At 31.7% G+C, this 19,474-nt stretch overlaps 2 protein-coding genes across 5 annotated transcripts; one reads left to right on the top strand and one right to left on the bottom strand.

Moving 5' to 3' along the window:
- Positions 1-102: 102 nt before the first annotated feature.
- On the bottom strand, positions 103-3,084 carry LOC112795500 (increased DNA methylation 2). 3 transcript variants are annotated; one of them, XM_072234731.1, is made up of 4 exons: positions 3,013-3,084; positions 2,762-2,934; positions 1,294-2,268; positions 103-473 (listed from the first exon to the last, which is right to left on the bottom strand). In XM_072234731.1, exons 3-4 carry the CDS (start codon positions 2,237-2,239, stop codon positions 235-237), a joined length of 1,185 nt encoding a protein of 394 aa, XP_072090832.1. In that variant the 5' UTR covers positions 2,240-2,268; positions 2,762-2,934; positions 3,013-3,084; the 3' UTR covers positions 103-234. The 3 variants fall into 3 exon arrangements, with proteins under 3 accessions (XP_072090832.1, XP_072090831.1, XP_025693223.1); XM_072234730.1 differs by having other exon boundaries at positions 1,294-2,357; XM_025837438.3 differs by lacking the exon at positions 3,013-3,084 and having other exon boundaries at positions 1,294-2,357; positions 2,762-2,991.
- Positions 3,085-11,206: 8,122 nt separating this feature from the next.
- On the top strand, positions 11,207-15,391 carry LOC112795502 (uncharacterized). 2 transcript variants are annotated; one of them, XM_025837442.2, is made up of 6 exons: positions 11,207-11,539; positions 12,342-12,486; positions 13,050-13,310; positions 14,082-14,163; positions 14,487-14,683; positions 14,997-15,391. In XM_025837442.2, exons 1-6 carry the CDS (start codon positions 11,271-11,273, stop codon positions 15,273-15,275), a joined length of 1,233 nt encoding a protein of 410 aa, XP_025693227.1. In that variant the 5' UTR covers positions 11,207-11,270; the 3' UTR covers positions 15,276-15,391. The 2 variants fall into 2 exon arrangements, with proteins under 2 accessions (XP_025693227.1, XP_025693226.1); XM_025837441.2 differs by having other exon boundaries at positions 11,209-11,539; positions 13,029-13,310.
- Positions 15,392-19,474: the final 4,083 nt, after the last annotated feature.

Genomic DNA, 19,474 nt, shown 5'->3' on the forward strand with positions numbered 1-19,474 from the left:
TGCATTGGCAAATTTCAACTTAAAATCAAATGCCAAAGGATAAAATCTCTCCTATTGTAGTGCCTCAACAAGGAATAACTATTGATCAGACATGCAAAGATGTGGTGGTCAAAGGTTACCAGCCAAAATGGAGAAGATGTTTCATAGTCGGATTGATCAAAACAATACACACAAAATACAGACACTACACAGGAATTTTGTCACTCGAAACCACATCCATTTGATCATGTACATTTATTTCCCTTTCATAACAATTCCTTCAAGAATACCATCAGTGCCAAAGTTACCCGAAAACTGATGAGGATCAACAGGGCCAGGTAGCCGAAAAGCAATGGAGAAATGGCCCGGTGGACAAAGGTTGTGAGTTTGCATTTCAAACACCTGATTGTATCTGGCCACAGTCTTCTCCCCTGTTGTCGTTACTCCGCGTATCAACACTTTACCATCAGAGTCAACCTCACAGCTGAATTCCCCTGCATTTATAAATTCATAGCATATTGTTACCTATCCGTAATGAAATCTTTGAGGCAGCATGACAAACAAATAAAAGAACAAACTATTAGGAATACAGTAGCCCATCAGTGAATAATCCATATTTTTGAATTAGCAAAGTACCTATTGGGATTGCTGAACATCAAAATGCATGTAAACTAAAAATACAAGTGTATCATTTTCTTCTTTCCGTTTGCTATTTTCATTTGTGGTAGGAAATTGTGACATATAAGAAAATAAAGACAAAAACATCTTTAACAGAATTCTCATTTCAAATATTATGCAGATATGACCACACTCTTACATCATTAATAACAACTTTTTGGCAGACCGTAGTGTATCAGTGAATGGTGAATGCAATCACCAAAGATAAAATATCTAGATTCATAAGTAATGATATCAAATCTCAACCTGGCAACTAAATTTGACTTACTTGGCCTGCCTTCTGATCATGGTTTACCATGACTAGGGTTAGACATAGATTCATCAATTATGGCAAGGCATGGTTTAATGACAACCAAGTAAGCCAACCCTGTTGATGTTAGTTTATTATGATAGTGGATGCATATTTTAACTACTTGCAAGTTGCAAATAATGCTATCTGTGTTTGTGTTTCAAGTTTGGCAGTTATTTAGGTTATTAGCAAGCTAGGGGAAGTGAAGGTACACCAAAAACATGAAAGAGAAATGCCTAATATAGGTATCTATGGCCATCCCATGCAAATATGTAGTACAATCTTAGAGCTAAATGAATGCCAATTAATGTAACAGGAAAATCCTAACAATCCAATGTGAAACTTACTTTCTTCCCTCTTCACCCCAGGGAGAGACACACGAAATAGGTATGAGTCTTCACACTCTCCAATGTCCATAAGTCCTATGACTGGACCTACCTGCCCCGTAACTGCACTTCCAGTCAATGCAAATCCATTCTTGGTAGCAGCAACAATATCTGACCACTCCTTTTGAGTTGGGTGAGAAGGAAGGAATAACATAGCCGGACCAATTTTATCAGCGTCAGTATCATGTTCAGGTTGCAATGGAGCCATGTAGCTGTACATCAAATTTGTACCACTATACGGCACACTACTTATAGGTGCCACAACATGGACATGTTGCATAGGATCCTGAAACTCAGAAAACTCATCACTGCTTCTTTCTTTTTGAGAACTACTACAAGATGGGATGGCAGGCATGTTTCCATTAGGCTCTGACTTCCCCACTGACATGTTGTATGGAACATTATCACCAAGGGTGGCATGCAATCCTGCAGCATCTATGTCCACATATAAGTCCTCTAGTCTACTTAGCCTCTTGAACCTTTCAATTTCCTCTGGATTAATTTGGAAGATTTCTGGGTTGTTAATAAATACAATGTTCTCGATGATTTTGTTTCGACTTTTGAAGCGACATTGAGGATGCAACTCAAGTGGAAACAAATCAAGGAACTCAGGGTAATTCAAAGCACCATCTTGCCCTTGGTCGGATATATTGCCTTCAAAGAATCGGCGCAGGAAGGGCAATGTAACAATAAGTGATTTATTAGCCTTCCTAAGTACGTAGTAGTAAACACGCTCCAATTTCACTCTTTTCATGAAAGAACCGGTTAGTTCATCATATGTGTATGGGGGAAGTCCCTCGGCTATTCTTTGCAGCACAGATTTTCTGGGGCTCTGCCCTTCAATATCAGGACCAAAGTAGGTAGCCATAATGAAGTACAAGAGAAAACTCTGATCATCACTAGGCATTCCACATTTTATGTTTGTAGATCCTAATCCTACCATAGTTTGAGAAGACTGGTTAGGCTGGGTCGCAGTATCCATTGGAACTAAATACATGTATATATATCACACGGAAAACATGACCCTGCAAGAAAATATAACAGCCATTTTTCATGTGATGTTTCTACGTAATTATTCGTCTATCAACCCAAACATAGAAAATGCATAACAAAAGAAACGACAACAAGAGCCTTGTTGCACGGATTTGAATATCATAACTACTGAAAAACACTAATTTTAATGTAAATCAAGTATAAATTGTTCAACATAAATCCGGGAAAAAAAAGAAAATGCTACAATAATTAAAAAGTTGTTCAAAACAAGTTGATAACATTTTAAGAATAAAGTTGATAAGCAAAAGAATCATATATGAAACTTGAAGCAAGAACAAAATTGATGAGCAACTGTTACTCTAGTATAGTATGGATGCAATCGTAAATTACAAGTAAATGAACGAGATATTAGAATTAGGAAGAAAACATTGAGTACGTATTATTGAATGGCGAAGAAGAAAAAGTCTTCCCCATCGGAGTCGCCTGCCCTGCCATGGTCTCTCCAACCTCAGCCAGCTGCCATACTTGCTCGCCGCACGCTTGCCACACCTAGAGGCTCTGAGACCCAAGCTCTCGTGGACTGGAAGGAATGGCACGTTAGGAAGCCACCTGGATGGACTTGAGTGAGTTACAACTTACAACAGCCCAGGTAATGACAGAAACCGGGGCTACAAGTTGGAGAAGTACCTGCATTAAAGAGGGAAGAAATTGGGCTAAGATCAACCGGCCCAAGAGTACCGACCCAAAACGACCCCTGCTTGGATGAAGGAGTACGTGGGAAGGTGAGACTCATATCAAATCTAACTAGCTGTGGTTACCCTGACCCGAAAAAAATAAAATCTAGCCGTGGTTAGTTGCCAGTGCCAAACCTTAAACCAAATATATATATATGGTGCCTTCTGTGGTGGCCATGTTTTGTGATGGCTAAGGTGACCACGACCAATTATTTGTAGCCATTTGGCATTTGAAAAAGTGTTGCTTAAAGGGAAAGTGTTACCCTTGATCGTTATCTTGGCTCTGATACCAATTTTTTCATTACCATTTAAAATTTCTGTTTTAATTTTTGCAAATAAAAATTCTATTTTGCTCATATTAGAAAATTTAATTTTTAAAATATCTTTTTTGGGTTGGGTTTGCATTATTAAATTCTTCTATTTCTTTTAACAACTTTTCTATTTCTTTTGTTATACATTCTATACAATTTTTGCAGAATTGTTCTACTTCTTCTCTATTTCTTGTGTAAATATTACTATTCTGTAATCTTATTTCATAATATTTTTTTGACTTTTCTGAAGATCTAAATCATTTTTTAAATCTTGTAATGTTTGATTTGCTAAACCGGGCATTTTATATGTTTTTTTGTTTTTTGTTTTTTTTTTTTTTAGATTATGGGATTTTGTAAAGGTGATAAAGGTACTTGTAATTCTTGTTCAGATTCAATTTGTATTTGTTCTAGGGGTTCAACCTGTAGAGGTTGTATAACTTGAATATTTTGAACATGTATTCTTGATTCAAAAGCTTGTAATGCAATCATATTTTGTATGTGAAGATAATGCAATCTACGAGCACGATAAATCTGTTTATTCTTGATATTTTCTTTTAGATTTTTGATTGATTTTTTAGTTTTAAAACGTTGTATTAATTTTCTTGTTTTAATTATCTTTTTATTTACCCTTTTGATTTCTGCTTCTAAATCTGAAGATTCAGTTGTCAAATTTTTTATTTTCATGGCTATAGCCATTATTCTTGTTTTCATATTTCTTTTAATTGTTTTTAAAGAAATAAGACTTTTTTGAAAATCTTTCGTATTAAAATTTCTGCATCTTCTGCCATAGCTTCATTGTTATTTTCTAAAGATTCTATTATTCTTTCCAGATTTTCGACTTCTTTTTTCAGATTATTATAAAGTAATACTAGAACTTCGAAAGCTCTTTGATTTATTTCAGAAAACCTTAAATATGTTAAATGATTTTCTCTTTCAAAGAGTTCTTGTTTCTTATTTTGATAAGACACATATATTTCTTCTTTATTTATTGTCATAGTTTGTTTTTTAAAGTTTCATTTAAAGTTTCAATCTTTTTTGTTAATTCTCTTATTTCAGAATCTTTGTCATCATTTTTTAAATGGGATAGACTTAAAGGACTATTGATTTTAGATTCTCTTATTCTAAAACTAGAGGAACACGATTTTCTTGATGGTTCTCTTAATAATAAAACTGGTTTTTCAATAGGCTTGCGTTTTGGTGTTTCAGTTTTAACAACCTTTTGGAATAAATCATCAATATAAATTCCTTCTTTGTTTTTAAATTCTATACTATGATGACTATTGGTTAATGCATAGTTTATTGCATATGTAATTGAAAAAGGTTCGTCGTTTTGTTCCATTAAACTTTGTCTATGAAACTTATAAGCTAAGCTTATGGATCTATCAAAATTCTTTGTTGATAAGGGGATGGCATATCCCATATGGGTATTAAATTTAACATTTACATTTGCCAAATTTCCATGAATAATTCCAATTATTTGATCTGTGGGATCAATAATTCTTTTATCACAAATTGCTAAACTTATTGGTGAATTAATTCCTTTCATATATGTTGATTTTACTAAAACTTGGATAGTACTAATATGAATCCATCCAATCTTAGATCTTTTTTGTTGATCTTTAATTTTCTTTATTTGTTCGTTTATTTGTTCTTCATCTATTAGAGCTATTTCAAGTTCTCCATTAGCAGATTCTATTTTTACAGGTGCTTCAAACTGCATTTTTCCATAATATATTATGTTTTTTCTATTAAAAATTTCTTTTAAAAAGCTTTGTTTAAAATTCTCATTTGCTTTGAGATCTAGTTCTGATTTTAAAATAGCTTGTTTTTCATTATCAAGTAAAGCAGTTATTTTGTAATAATCAGATTCTTCAGTTATTTCCAAATCTTCTAAATAATTCATAAAAAGATTAAGATAAGGATGTACCTTTCTGGAGATGAACTTTTATTTAATGCTATTTTACAATAGGTATTTCTCCAGAGGGGAGTTTTTACAAATTAACTCCAGAGGGGAGTTTTTTAGAATGATTTTTCTAGTTGATCAGACTCCAGAATCGCCTCAGCTACTTCCTCTTTGCCCTCCTGGCCTATGAGTACTCTAAGCTTCCTGCTTTCTGATTTCTGATACTCCTTCAAATGACTTAGCAATCTATTTATAATGGTTGGGTCTGATGGACAAATCCCATCCTTACCCTTCTTGTGACGTCATTGCATGCGTCACTGAGCACTTAGTTCGCACCAACTACATTATTGGTGCTTTTGTGATGTAAGCTCTTACGTTATTCAACAATAATGTTGATGGATGACTCAGATGTCTCATCCACTTCTTTTCCCACGTGGGTGGGGTCTTCAGCATTGTTGCTTTCTTCAGACATTTCTGAGGTGCATAGCTGGCATCTATGGTCCTCTTTATCTTTTAGTAAATGGCATAGATTCCTCCTTATCCCGTCAGGAAGCTTTTCCAGTAATCCAGAGAAGTTGTAAAATGCTGATTCAAAATCCACTAGGAGTCTCATTTCTCTTGATTCAATTTGGTTTCTTTTACTAGAAACAATTAGAGTGTTTCTGCTTTTGTAGTTTATTCTTGTTCTGGATTCTTTGTTTATTTTTTGGGCTCTTTCGAAGACTCTTGCCAATGTGCTAGCCAATCTTCCTTCGTCACTGTAAATTGATAGATCTTGAACTTGTTCTATTGGTTGAAAGTCTCCTGGGAAAACTGACATGAAAACTACTTGAAATGCTGGGATCAAACATTCTCCTTCTTCATTGAAGATTGGCTGACTACTTGTGAATTTTAGGGATATATCCCTTGGTTCTCTTGTATCAATCATATTTTTAAATTTTTTCACTGCATCTATAAAACCTGCAGAAAATTCTTTAATGACATTTAAATTGTCAAAAATTAGGATCGTATCAATTAATCCGTATTGGAAAAACTGATATGTATCAGAGGGTGAAGCCTCTGGGAAGATTACCAGCTTTGTTAGCTGTTCTTTGTTAATGGGATAATATCCCAATGTTGCTCTTTTGTCTAGAATCCAGTTTAGGACCAGATTTAAGGTTTCTCTACAGTTTGATCTGCAGACCCTTTTCTTGTCATTTATTTCAGCTCTTGTAGGAATATTTTTCATTAGTCCAGTCCTTTGGGCTTGGGCTGTTCTTTGGATTTGGACTGGAGCTTTTTCTGCTCTTTTTAAAATCTGCTCTGGATGGAGCACTTCATATTCTCTGAGGGATTCTTTTGCTTCTTCTATTGTCAAGAATCCTCCCTTGTGAATAGTTCTGGGTTGATGAGTAAATGGGGCTGCTTTGGCCCAATCGTCATAGACTCCTTTCATTGGGCCATTGTAGATGACATAATATTTTTTGTCCTGGGTTGATTTTTTAACTATTTCTGCCAGAGTTTTATTTTCAGGGATTTTTTCAGAAAAAATTAATTTTGATTTTGGGTTTTGTGGCTGGTCCACCACGCTTAGCTGGCTGAACTCTGATGGTGTTGTCAGCATTGGTATTGAAGTGGGTAATGTTGCTTGTTGGGTTACTTTCATTGCTTCCATGGCCTTCTTTATGGATTGAATTTGGGCTCTTAGCTGCTGACAGTGATTACACTTTTCAAGCTCTTGTTCAAGCTTCTGGATTTCTTGATTCATTGTGTTGATAATGAACTCCATTCTCTTGTCAATGTATCTGCAATAATATTTTTATTTCCTTTAATGTACTCGATTTTTATCGGATATTGTAATAAAAACATTTGCCATCTTACCAGACGACCCTGATTATAATCAGATTGTAAATTATATCTAATAAAACCTGTTAAATAGCTTGAGTCTATACGTAATGTAAACTCCTTTGGAAGTAAATCAATCCTCCATTTCTTAATAGTTTTTATTGCTGCTAGAGTTTCTTTTTCATGGGTAGTATACCTCTGTTCTGTTGGTGTAAATGTTCCAGAAATATATCTGCATAGTAGTTCCTTTGAGGAATGTTTAGAATCTAGTGATTCTTTTTCTTTGTTCAAGCTTTTTTCAGCTTTTTTAGCTTTTAGACAACCTGACCAGGTTTTGTCTGAAGCATCTGTTTCTACTATTAAATAGTCATCTTCTTCTGGAATATAAAGTTCTGGAAGATTTTTACAAAGTTCTTTAATTTTTTGAATCTACAGGCTATCCTTTTCTTCCCATTTCCAAATCTTTTTTATACTTATTTTTGAAAATAAGTTTTTAGTATAATCTGTTATATTCTTTAAAAATCCTTGATCAGAAATATAATTTATGCATCCTAAAAATCTTTGTAATTGCTTTCTGTCTTCCATTTTATCAGGAAATAAATCTACTTTTTCTAATACATTTGGTTGAAGTTTTAACTTCCCTTCAGTAGATAGAATTAATCCAAGAAATTCTATTTCTTGTTTTGCTAGCTTAGCTTTCTTTTTACTAAGGACTAAACCTTTTTCCTTACATCTTTCTAAGACAATTAGTAATTTTTGAAGATGATCTTCTTTATCTTGTTTTGTAAAAATTAGTATATCATCAATGTAAACTAGAACAAATTCATTTAAATCTTTTAGATTTTCTTCCATAAATCTCTGATAAATACCTGGAGCTTGTTTTAGTCCAAATGGTAAGACATTCCATTCATAGAGTAATACTCCTGTTGATTCCTTTGTTGGACAAGTAAAGGCAGTCAATTTCTTTGTTTCTTCGTCTAAACGAAGTTGCCAATATCCTGATTTTGCATCGAGCGATGAAAACCAAGTTGCTCCTTTGATTTTTTCTAGAATGGAATCCTTTCTTGGGAGCTTATGAGCATCACCTATAGTTGCTTCATTCATTTTTTTTGTAATTAATAACCATTCTTCGTTTTCCTCTTTTAATTTCGTTATTGTTTTCAACATAGAAGGCTGGGGCCGCATGAGGGCTTTTACTTAGTCTTATAATTCCTTTATCCAAAAGATCCTTACATTCAGATGAAAACTCTTCTTTATCTCTAGCTGAATAGGGAATTCTATTTGGAACATTTATTTCCCTTGTAGGAACTTTTAGTTTAATACTTATTAATTCTTTGTTTGTATTTTTAATATCTAAAGAATTTTCAGCACAAACTTCATTTAAAAGTTCTTCTATTTTAATCTCAAGATCATTTTTTGGAGTTTTTATCTGGAAATATAAGTTCAAATAACATTCTTCTAGAATTGAAAATATTTTGAATTTTAAAATTTCGTTTATAGTAGTAGTTGGGATTCTTATTAATTTTGCCTTTTGATTTAGGGAGGAATCATATGGGGCTTTTAGAACTATATATGTTAATTCTTGGATAAAAGGGTGATATAGTTTTAGGAAATTATTTCCTATAATTAAATCTATTCCAGATTCTAATTTATATATAGATGGAACGATGAATCTGTAATTTTGAATGAAGACTTCAATCATTTCTGCTTTAAAATTAATTTTGTGTATAGATTTATCGGCTATTCTAATTCTTAGCGGATTTTCTAACTTTTTCCAGTTAAGTCTTATATTTGAACTTGCAAAACATTTTGTTGCCCCTGTGTCTATGAAGGCATTAATAAATTTTTCTGTAATTTTTACAGTAATAAACGTAGCGCTATTACTCAGTTCCTGAGTTTGTCTCTGAGTCTGTTTCTGAGACATATTCGAAAATATATTTTAGTTCATTATCAGATTCTTCTAGAGGTTCCATAAAACAAGTTTTTGCGACTTCCAGTTGTTTATTTAGGTCTTTTTTATCCTTCTTTTTTGGACATTCATTTGCATAATGTCCTTCTTCTTGACAATACCAACATTTACAGTTTTCTTATTTGGGCAATAGTTCTTTTGTTTTTTATTGATACTTCTTTCCCTAAAATATCTCTTTTTTCTCCAATTTGGATAATATTTTCTTTTTCTAAAGTGATATTTTCTTTTTCTTTGGATATTTTTATAAGGATGGTATTTCCGAATATTTTTATTAGAACCATATTTTTGAGGAATTTCTTCGTTATCTTGACAACAAATTCTAATTATATTATTAAATCTTTTTTGAGTAGCTTCTTGCATACAGCGTTCTTTTATTTCCTCTCTTATAGCAAATGTTGCTCCACCAAAATTATTTTCAATTGTTTTATTATTTATTTCTCTAATAAATCTTCCCATAATAATTTCATTAGCAGGGTATGGAAGTTTTGTGATATACATGCTAAGATAATGATTTTTATCTTCTTCTTTTAATTTATAATAATATATTCTATATTCACAGATATAGGATTCTATATAGCAAAGATCGAATATCTGAATATTGGCCAAATGATTTTTTGCCTCTAAATACTCTTTTTTAGAAATTTCTTTTCTATGATTTATGACATTTTTTCCAAAAAATTCTTTGTATAGAACTCTCATTATGTGTGCTATTCTATCATAAGCTGTTATTTTTTCTGCTAATTCTTCTATTATTTTATTATCTATTGATAACATATAATTTCTTATGGTTCCTTTAGTGTGGAAACCTATGAAATTCCAGATATCCATTTCAGATAATTCATTTAATTTTGGGTTTGTATAAGCTTCTAATAGAAAAGAGTTCATCCAATCTTCGAAAATTTCTTTTTCGTTCTTTTTGCAATCTAGATCAAGCATTTTTTCTCCTTCTAGTTCTTGAATTTTAGGAACGTATTTAGATGGTATTTTAGTATATTTCGAATTTTTGCTTATAAAACCTTTTTTGAAGGCATAATTTTCAAAACCTGTTTCCCATTTAAATTGGGTTTGATTATTATTACTAGATGTTCCAGCTTCATCTTTTACTTGTACTGGATGTACTGGTTCTTCATCACTTGAATAGTCTAAGACATATTCTTCTCTTTCAGAAATTTCTGGTTCTTCTTTAATTTGAAAACCTTGCTCCATAGAATTATCTTCCTGAGCCATTTTTAATTGTTTAAAAAGCATTGTAACTTCTTCTAATTTTTCGTCAATATTCATAATTTTAGAGGTGGTCTAACCCTTAGATTTGTTGTATCAATTTTATTTTGGACTTCTTCTTTCTTAGGAATTTCTTTTTGGAAGTGTTTATCAAGTATCTGTTCAAATTTATTTATTATATTAGGCTCTTCTTTTTCTTTATTTTTCTGAAATTTTATAGAAACTAATATTTCTTCAAGTATATCTATTATAGAATTTAATTGTGGATTAAAAGTATGATGAAGATGGGGATAATTATCTCCATGATAGCATTTTTTAGATACTCCATGTGAAATATAAGTTTTTTCAGGTTTTTGAATTCCTTCAATAAAACTTAAAGTAAAATTAAGATTTTGAGAAAAATCGTTTTGTATTGATTTTAAAAATTCAGTGTCATTACAATTGACATTGGTTAAAATCATTAATTTTTGATCTATTAATTTTGATAGATTAATTATTTCTTCTCTTAAATCTTCTAATTTACTTTTTTCCATTATGTGACGCTTTTCTTTTACGAAAGGATACGCTTTTAAGTGTAACCTTAGCCACCTTTAGCCATTATAGCCATAGCCACCATAGAATAGGCCTATATATATATATATATGGGGCAACTACTTATAAAGATGTCAAAAATATTATTTTATGATAATTTTTATTTAAAAAATATTTTTTTGTCACATTTTATATAAAAATAATATTTTTATAACGTATGAAAATCAAGTCTTATAATTTATTATTCAAAAATCAAAACATATTTTTGATATTATTTAATATTCTTTTAATAAAAAGTGATCTTTTATTATCTAATATTCCTTTAGGTGTTTTTTCTTTTTCACTTAAAAGAATATAAAGTAAAAATCACCCCTAAATTAGTAAATCTAAGGAAGAAATAAATAAGGACATAGAAAACTAAAAAAAAAAAAAAGGATATAGAAAGGGATAAAATGTGGGAAGTGGAGGGTGAATTGAAAGAGTGGTGGGCAGGGAGAGAAGAAAAAGAAAAGAAGAATATTATGATGATGATGACGATAATGAAGAATTACGGAGGAGGTTGGGTTTTGGGAGGTGTTGTTGCTGTCGTCTCGTTTACTGTTATGTTATTGTTAGTGCTTCTTCGGCAACGTAAGAGATTTGTCTTGCACCCCTTTCTAACTCCATCATCATCCCCATCCACATCGCTTTCGGTCTCCGATTCTACCAATCCCAACTTGAGGTCTACGCTTCCTCCTCCTCCTCCTCAATGCAATTAATTAATAATTTTACATTTCTTAGCTAACTGCATTCACCCTGTAAATCTCAGTAATTTGGCCCCATTCCGATGTTCAGGCTTGCAACTGCAGGCTTTATCTGGGGTTCTCTCTCCCCCCGGGGGGGGGGGGGGTGGAATGCTTACAAATTGGTTTAAAAGGTTTTATACCTCCATATCCTGTTATTCACTGTTATTTATAGAGACTAAACAAAAACGGAGTGTAGGTAACGAGTCTTTGAGTGTCTTCTGGATGCCTTCCCCCTCGAGGCTTCTCTCTTCCCTTTCATTGCCAGGGACCCTCTTTACCATGTAGCCTACGATTTTACAGCCCTTCTTCTTTTTCTTACACTTAGTAAAATTAGCACTAAAACACTTGAAGACTTCTCAAAACATTTAGCATATGGAAGGTTATATTCAGCAGCAACCATTCCCTGATTTGAGCAATTTACTGTATGATTTTTTATATGGTAATAGCTTATACTGTTGTATTTTACACATGAATCTTTATATCTATCACCTTTTTAATAACCATTAAGTTCAGCACTTGGAAATATTTTCAAGTATACAAATCCAGTGATTATTTTCTATCATAAAAAAAAATAAAAATCATAGCACTAGATGTTTCCGTTTTAGCATACGTGTCACATACGAATACTTAGGATAGATCATATTCAGAGTTGAGTTGTATCTTTGCTATTACCTACAAGCTAAAGCAGTGCCAAATATGTTGATTTGACAATGTGGAAGTTTTTCTTTGTTCTTGCAGGACCTCAAAATTTGTAACAGATGCAGATTTGAAGTTTTTAATTGAGACTTTGGATGAGAAACTCAATGAGAGTGATAAATGGGAGGATGTTATAGATAAAAGAAATCAGCAACTATGCTACACTGCGAAGTGCTGCAAGCCTAAGGTAGCAAGCCATGTATTCTGATAGCTATCCTATTTATTTATTTATTTATTTATTTGGGGGGGGGGGGGGGTGGAGGGGGTTGTTAACTTGGTCTTTTTGCTATAATTGTTATCATAACATGTTGCTTTCATAAATGTTATGCATCTGATGATCTGAAGTTTAGGATGTTTTAATTGTTATATGGTGAGTAATGCTTCTCTAGGTGTTTCTTCGTTTTCTCTCTTGCACAATGTGCTGTCTGGCACAGACAAACACAAATGCTGAATCAATCCATCCTCTAGAGCATTTTATCTTCTATGTTGCATATTTATTTTTCAGTAGTGGCAACTTAGTATGTACACCAGCTTCAAGAAGAGTAAAATATTGATTCTCTCTTTCTTGCACAATTTTGTCTGTAATTAATTAATTGATAGTTATAAGAGGTTACATCTTTTTCCTGGGTTCGCCTTCCAGCCTGTGATTTCAACTGTGGGAAACTCTAAGTTGTTACTTCTATATGCTTAGGGTGACAGAGCTTTGAACATGATCTATAAACTACATAGTTGTTTCTATTGGTCTTGCAGAATGGTCCTCTGAAATATTTGAGCGTGACTATATTCAATGATATTTCCTCTGAGATGCTAAGAAACTTCTATATGGACAATGATTACAGAAAGCAGTGGGATAAGACCGTGTTTGAGTATAATCAACTGCAGGCTTATGAATCTAAGGGTGTTGAAGTTGGCCGTACAGTTAAGAAGTTCCCACTTTTGAGGCCTAGAGAATATGTGCTATCTTGGAAATTGTGGGAGGGACAGAATAAAAGTTTCTATTGTTTTATGAAGGTAATAAACCCATTTGTCAATTTGCTCATAGTGGTGTAAGTTGTTGCTTTCTAGATACTTGTTAGCTCTTCATAGTGTTACAGTACCCATAATTTAGCAATTGCATTCATATGTGGATGTTGCAGATATACCTCTCCTATCCCATATCTCTCAACTCGTTTTGGCTTCCTATCCTGTGACAGGGAAAATTGTATAGGGAAAGTAACAATCAAGTTCTTAGAAAATTTCTTGGATGAGAAGTTACAGATTATATATAACATAGAAGACATTGCTGTTTGTATGTTATATTATCCAGTAATAATTATCAACATGTATATTCCTCTCTTCTCTGTTTATCTAGATATTTATTAGTCTTTCGTTTTTTTTTTTTTGGTTTGGGGAGGGGGGGGGGGGTGTTGTATACCCCAGTACTGAAATATTTGCTCATCAAATTGTTCTAATATCTTGTTCCCTACATGTTTAGCTAGAAGCTTCAAATCATTGAATGACTTTCATATTTAGTTTGGTGTATGTTGGCAAACACTTGATATCTTTCAGGTGTTTTGTGTATATTTTATTATTTAGCCAACTGGTAGGGTTCCTATTTGAAATCTATCCTCTAATAATGATAATTGCAAGGGAAATAGTACAGCGACAGAGCATATTGAAAGTCAGTAGAAATTTTATTCATTTTGGGATTTCTTATTTTATGCTTTTAAGATGCTTAATGCCTTCAACATCTCCTCATGCAATCAATATTATTTTCTTATTTTCCATATTTGCTTTTGTTAGGAATGTGAGCATCCTTTGGCACCTCGGCAGAAAAAATATGTGCGTGTTGAGCTTTTTAGATCTGGCTGGCGGATAAGAGAAGGTAGGTAGCTGGTTAAACCGGAAAATTGAAAAGAAAAAAAGAACAAATCCTCCATAGTGATTTTCCTTTCTTAATGTCTGCTTCTCACACAAATGTTTGTTACCTCTTAGCGTGTTATGTCTTCATAAAATTTGCTCTAAATTGAACAATATATCATGACAACCTATCTCTACATATTTGTACGTAGTATACCATGAAAAATTTTTCATTGCTAAACCGCTGATATACTTGTGCAATGTTTTACTTTTAATTCATTATTTATGAACAATGAATAAGTGAATTCTTAAGTATAAGTTTTATGATTTCCATTTCTGGGATTACAGTACCTGGTAGAAATGCCTGTGAGATCACAATGCTTCATCAAGAAGATGCTGGTTTGAATATGGAGATGGCAAAGGTGGCTTTTTCCAAGGGCATATGGAACTATGTGTGCAAGATGGATAGTGCTCTTAGAAGATACTCTGTTGTAAGCTGTCATTTATCAAGTTCAGTTGCCATTTCGGTTAGTTTAATGCAGAAGGTCAGTACTGTTAGTTTCACTTAAAATTACGGGAATATTTCTTGATGCAAGTTTGCTTTATACGTTAAAATGTAATGACCCAGCATGCTTGTTATAGTACCATCCATCTGTTCTAACTTTGTGCTTCGATAGATTTCTCTGATGGTTTATTGTGTAATAGTGGAAAATCAACTATAGGCAGGAGAAAAATGAGAAGATTTACAAATCCAGCACTGATTCTTTGGATATGATGAAGCTTTTTAACCTCTATCTTGTTTCGAGAATTTCTTGCATACAGACCTCTTATACAGACCTCTTTGGATATGACGTGTAGGTACCGCCATGCTTGGAACCTATAACTAGCAACATATCCGGAGCTCATTCTGGTACCCTCCAGTTCCATGATCAAGCCGCTGATGAATCTCCAGTGCGGATGATCTCAAGGTGGTCATCAAGAAAGTTGCTGGCCAATAGTATACTGATTCTAGGGGGTGCTTTCTGCTTGTCTCGGGGTCACTCTAGCCTCGGTGCTAAAGTTGTCATGGCATACATCTTAACCAAACTTACTAAGCGCGGCGGTGGACCTAAAACAAATCAATCCAAGCAAAGTTGAGGGTCATAGTTATACGCATATACAATGATAATGGTAAATTACAGATTGTTTTCTTTATTTTCAACTTTTATGTATAAAGGTTCATTTTCAATACATAATCGCTTCAAATTTCGGTAGGATGAAGAAGATTAAAAAATAAATAAATAAAACCCAACCATGACCGACCTTGAAGATAATCTGGTAGCAACATTTGTTAAGCTATTTTCACTTGGTTAATTGTTTCACACGAATCTTCTATTTATTCAAGTTCTATATTAATTCTAATATTTAAAACCATTTCTATTTTCTAAATTTTAATATCTATTAATAGGGTTAAGTCCAATTATATTCATTACATCATGTTTTTTTAAGACAACTTTTACCCTTAAGCCAGTGAAATGGAAACATAATTTCTTTTTTGTTTTAAATACAATTAATATACAAAAATGAAAATTTGGACTCCACCAGGATTCCATGATTCAAAATAAAAAATGAGTATTGTTATACATCCTAGTTTTTTAATAAATTAAATTTAACTAAATTAAATAATAAAACTTAAAATAATGCTAGTTATAACTTATAACTGATTTGTTTTGTTTTGTCAACTTGGTTGAATTTAAATAACAAAAAGATTTAGATTCATAGTATTATTCACAAAAATTGGCCTATATCACACGATCTAATTTGTGCAATAATTATTGGTCTAAAGTGGGCTAGGTCCAATGGAATAAAGGGCATGGTTCCAATGGTAACCCTAGCCCACAGCTTGCTCTAGCTTAGCTGAGTCAATCCTCCAAGTGCAGCAGCGAGGTCTCCACCTCCCCTGCGACTGAATTCGCTGTGAAGGACCAGCTGCCGGCCGCCAATTTAGAGACATCCAAGGTCCTGCCAATTTGATTATAATATCTATTAATATTTTTTTTTAATAAATACTTGAATTTAGTGAGTTATGTTGAAAAATGGAGAGATTTTTTTTAATTCTTGGGGATTGATTTGGGTAATTATTCAATCGAAAAATAAACTGAAGATTGATTTGTCTGCCGAAATAAAATTTTAGAGATGTTTTTGTATATTAATTTTTTTGAGACTAAAATATTCGCTTCTAAAATTTTTGCAAACTGATTTGAGTAATTACGCTATTTTTTATTTTTTTCAGAATTTTATGATTTTTTAAAGGTTTAATTATTCTGCTGATATTTATAATTTTACCAAATTTTCAATTAGATTTTTCTATATTTTTTTCACATACTGTTTTTAATTTGTAATTAAATCGTTTTCATGTTAAAAATATTAAAATTAATAGAATATTTTTTTCAAAATACATGTGGTCAAAGATCTAATTATGTTTTTAATTATGAATACTATCAATTTGCAAAAAAAATTCAATTACACTAATTTTTTATACTAAAAAATACCTAATTATAAAATTAAAAGTAATACAAGAATATAATTAAAAAGAAAAAATATACAGAGATCTAATTACAAATTTAGTAAAATTATGAGTACTAACAGAATAATTAAATATTTTTAAATAATTATCCATATATTTTTAAAAAAATATATGTATAAATATTATTAGGGTCGACTACATAGATCAAACCACGTTATTGTGTTTTATCAGGTATATCACAGTGAGCCCGTTGATATGTTACTCTCCTTTGATCACCTCATGTATAGTCTTTATGATTGTGTTTGGTGGAGAGATAGAGACGAAAAGACTGAGACGGAGAGACAGAGACTAAGAGGCAGAGATTGAAATAAATTTTAGTATTCTATTTAATGCAAAATTGGAGACAAAAATTGAAACAAGAATGAAACTCTAATTTAATTTGCACGAAGGGTAAAATTAGAATTAATTAATTGAAATGAAGGTATTTTAGGTATAAAATGTTATTAAAGTTTCAGTCTCCATCTCTAAAAATTTTAGTCCCCTGTGTCTTCACTTTTTGGAGGTTTTGAAATACTGAAATTTTAGTACCAGTCTCTGAACTAACAAACATGATACTGAGTCTCAATTTTTGGGTCTTTGTCTCAGTACCTCAAAACAAATACTACCTATAGGTATTCTTTTACTAATTGCCACGTGTTCACTTTCCATCTCATCTACCTTTTTAATTGACATTCTGTCAATCTTTTTTACATGTCCAAAATTACCTGAAACGAGATTCTATCATTTTTTTTTGCAATATGTTCCATTCTAACTTTTTTCGTATATCTCATTTCTTATTTTGTGGTTGTTTATCTATTTCAATATTTTTATCTCTGTCATACTTAATTTATGTTTATGTTTACTATTTGCCGCCTAACACTTTGTTCTATATAACAGCTGGTGGAACGACATTGTAATAAAATTTTTCTTTAAGTTTTAAAGGTATTTTTTGTCGTATATAAAATCAGATGCAATTCGTATTTTGACCAATCTTCTTGTATCCTGATGTTTTATATTCTTGTTAATTTTTTCATTATGATACATCTAAGATATTTAAAACACTTACTTGCCGTAAGATTGTTTCTTCAATTTTTACTTATGCGTTATTATTTTCCCCTTGCTTACTATATTTGCATTCCATATATACTGTCTTAGTGCGATTTATGCTAAAACTTTTATCCCTCTACAACTCATCTCCACAACTCTAACTTCTCATTTAAATCTTCTATTATTTCTCCCAGGCAGGATAATGCCATCAACAAAAAACATGCACTGATATGTTCGGTAAGTACCTCCAAAACTAATGTAAAAAAAATATGGGTTTAGAGATAATTCTTGTTGCACTCTTACACTAATAGAAAATTCTTGTGTCATATTACCTTGAGTTTTCATACTAATTATAACCACATCGTACATATCCTTAATTGTACGAATATATGATGATATAGATGTTATACTTCGTCCACTATCCCTATAACCTCGGCCAGAGTAACAAACTCGAAAATAAAGAAGTCAAACAAAAATATCACAGCAGCAACCAACAATATGCACGGCAATATATTCCTTCCACATAATGTGAAAAGATACCAACCCAAACTCACTTCCTTCTCTATAAAGACAAACGAGGAGGGCACAACGAAGGCAGAACACACATAGCAATTTATTTAATATTATTTAGTAGTCTTTTTAATATTTTTAAATATTAACTTGAATGTCGGAATACTTTTGGTAGGTATTCCACCCTTTAGTGTTCATTTTGACCGACAAACAGTTTCACCAGCACTTTTCAAAGGACGAAAAGAAGGTTCTATAATTTGGTTACATTCTCAAGACAAGAACATATCCAATTCTTATTCTCTCTTTTTTTTTCAAAATTTTCTATAAAACTTCTCTTGATATTCTATAATATGTTTTTTTCAAATTAATAAATACGATATTATTTTGCCACTTAAAAGAAAAAAAATTTGTATTTTTGACATCCTGAAAATGGAATTAAGAAATGATTTCTTAATTTTAAAAATTATTTAATTGTTACCAAAAAATATTTAATAAAACGCTGAATCTTTTAAAAATTAAAATAATAATTTAGTCACCAAAGAAAATAAAAATTAAGTTTTCATGGATACTATCCAATATTTTCTTATTAATAGACCACTTCTAGCCAATTCAAAATGGTAGAATTTTGTTGTTGCTACGGAGCTTTGTTGGTGTTAACTAGAGATGTTTTAAGAATTTGTTTGTTGACAACTCAAATTTTTAAGAACTAATATGTTAATATGTTTACATTTTAAGATTTTGTTTTTTTCAAATTAAGTTAGATTAGTCTAGTGGTTAGTTTAAGTAAGTGTAACCTATTGGTTAGTGACAAATCCTTAAATGGAACTTCGATCCACAACGGACTAGTTCTTGATTTGTCGAATTGGAGAATATTGTGAAAAAAACAAAAAAGAGAGAATTCATTTTTTTGGCATATTATAAATCTAAAAATACTGTGTATATATCAAAATCAACAAAAAAATCATTATATATTTGTATATATTGTATAAATATATATATTATTTAATTTATTTTTAAAGTATATTTTGTATTTTAATATATATGTTATACTAGTAATAAATTTTGGTGTAAATCTTGCATAGTTGTTATAAATAAATGAAGCATCTCCCCAAGACATAACATCGTTAACACATCTCCAATGTTTGATTTCATTTCAATTTTATTTTAAGTTTCACAAAATACCATATTAGGATTTTTAGAACTATATGTCATTGTCATAGTGATTTGAGATTAA

The sequence above is a fragment of the Arachis hypogaea genome, chromosome 4 (genome assembly GCF_003086295.3).
Source record: "Arachis hypogaea cultivar Tifrunner chromosome 4, arahy.Tifrunner.gnm2.J5K5, whole genome shotgun sequence".
NCBI classification, from domain to species: Eukaryota; Viridiplantae; Streptophyta; class Magnoliopsida; order Fabales; family Fabaceae; genus Arachis; species Arachis hypogaea.

What these genes read in the sequence shown, in the direction of transcription:
- LOC112795500 (XM_072234730.1), bottom strand. Translation starts at nt 2,329, where the DNA reads ATGTATTTAGTTCCAATGGATACTGCGACCCAGCCTAACCAGTCTTCT. An exon ending in TGGGGTGAAGAGGGAAGAAA is followed by an intron (nt 474 to 1,293) that starts GTAAGTTTCACA and finishes TTATAAATGCAG; the next exon opens with GGGAATTCAGCTGTGAGGTT.
- LOC112795502 (XM_025837441.2), top strand. Translation starts at nt 11,271, where the DNA reads ATGTGGGAAGTGGAGGGTGAATTGAAAGAGTGGTGGGCAGGGAGAGAA. An exon ending in GTTTCTATTGTTTTATGAAG is followed by an intron (nt 13,311 to 14,081) that starts GTAATAAACCCA and finishes TGCTTTTGTTAG; the next exon opens with GAATGTGAGCATCCTTTGGC. An exon ending in TGGCTGGCGGATAAGAGAAG is followed by an intron (nt 14,164 to 14,486) that starts GTAGGTAGCTGG and finishes CTGGGATTACAG; the next exon opens with TACCTGGTAGAAATGCCTGT.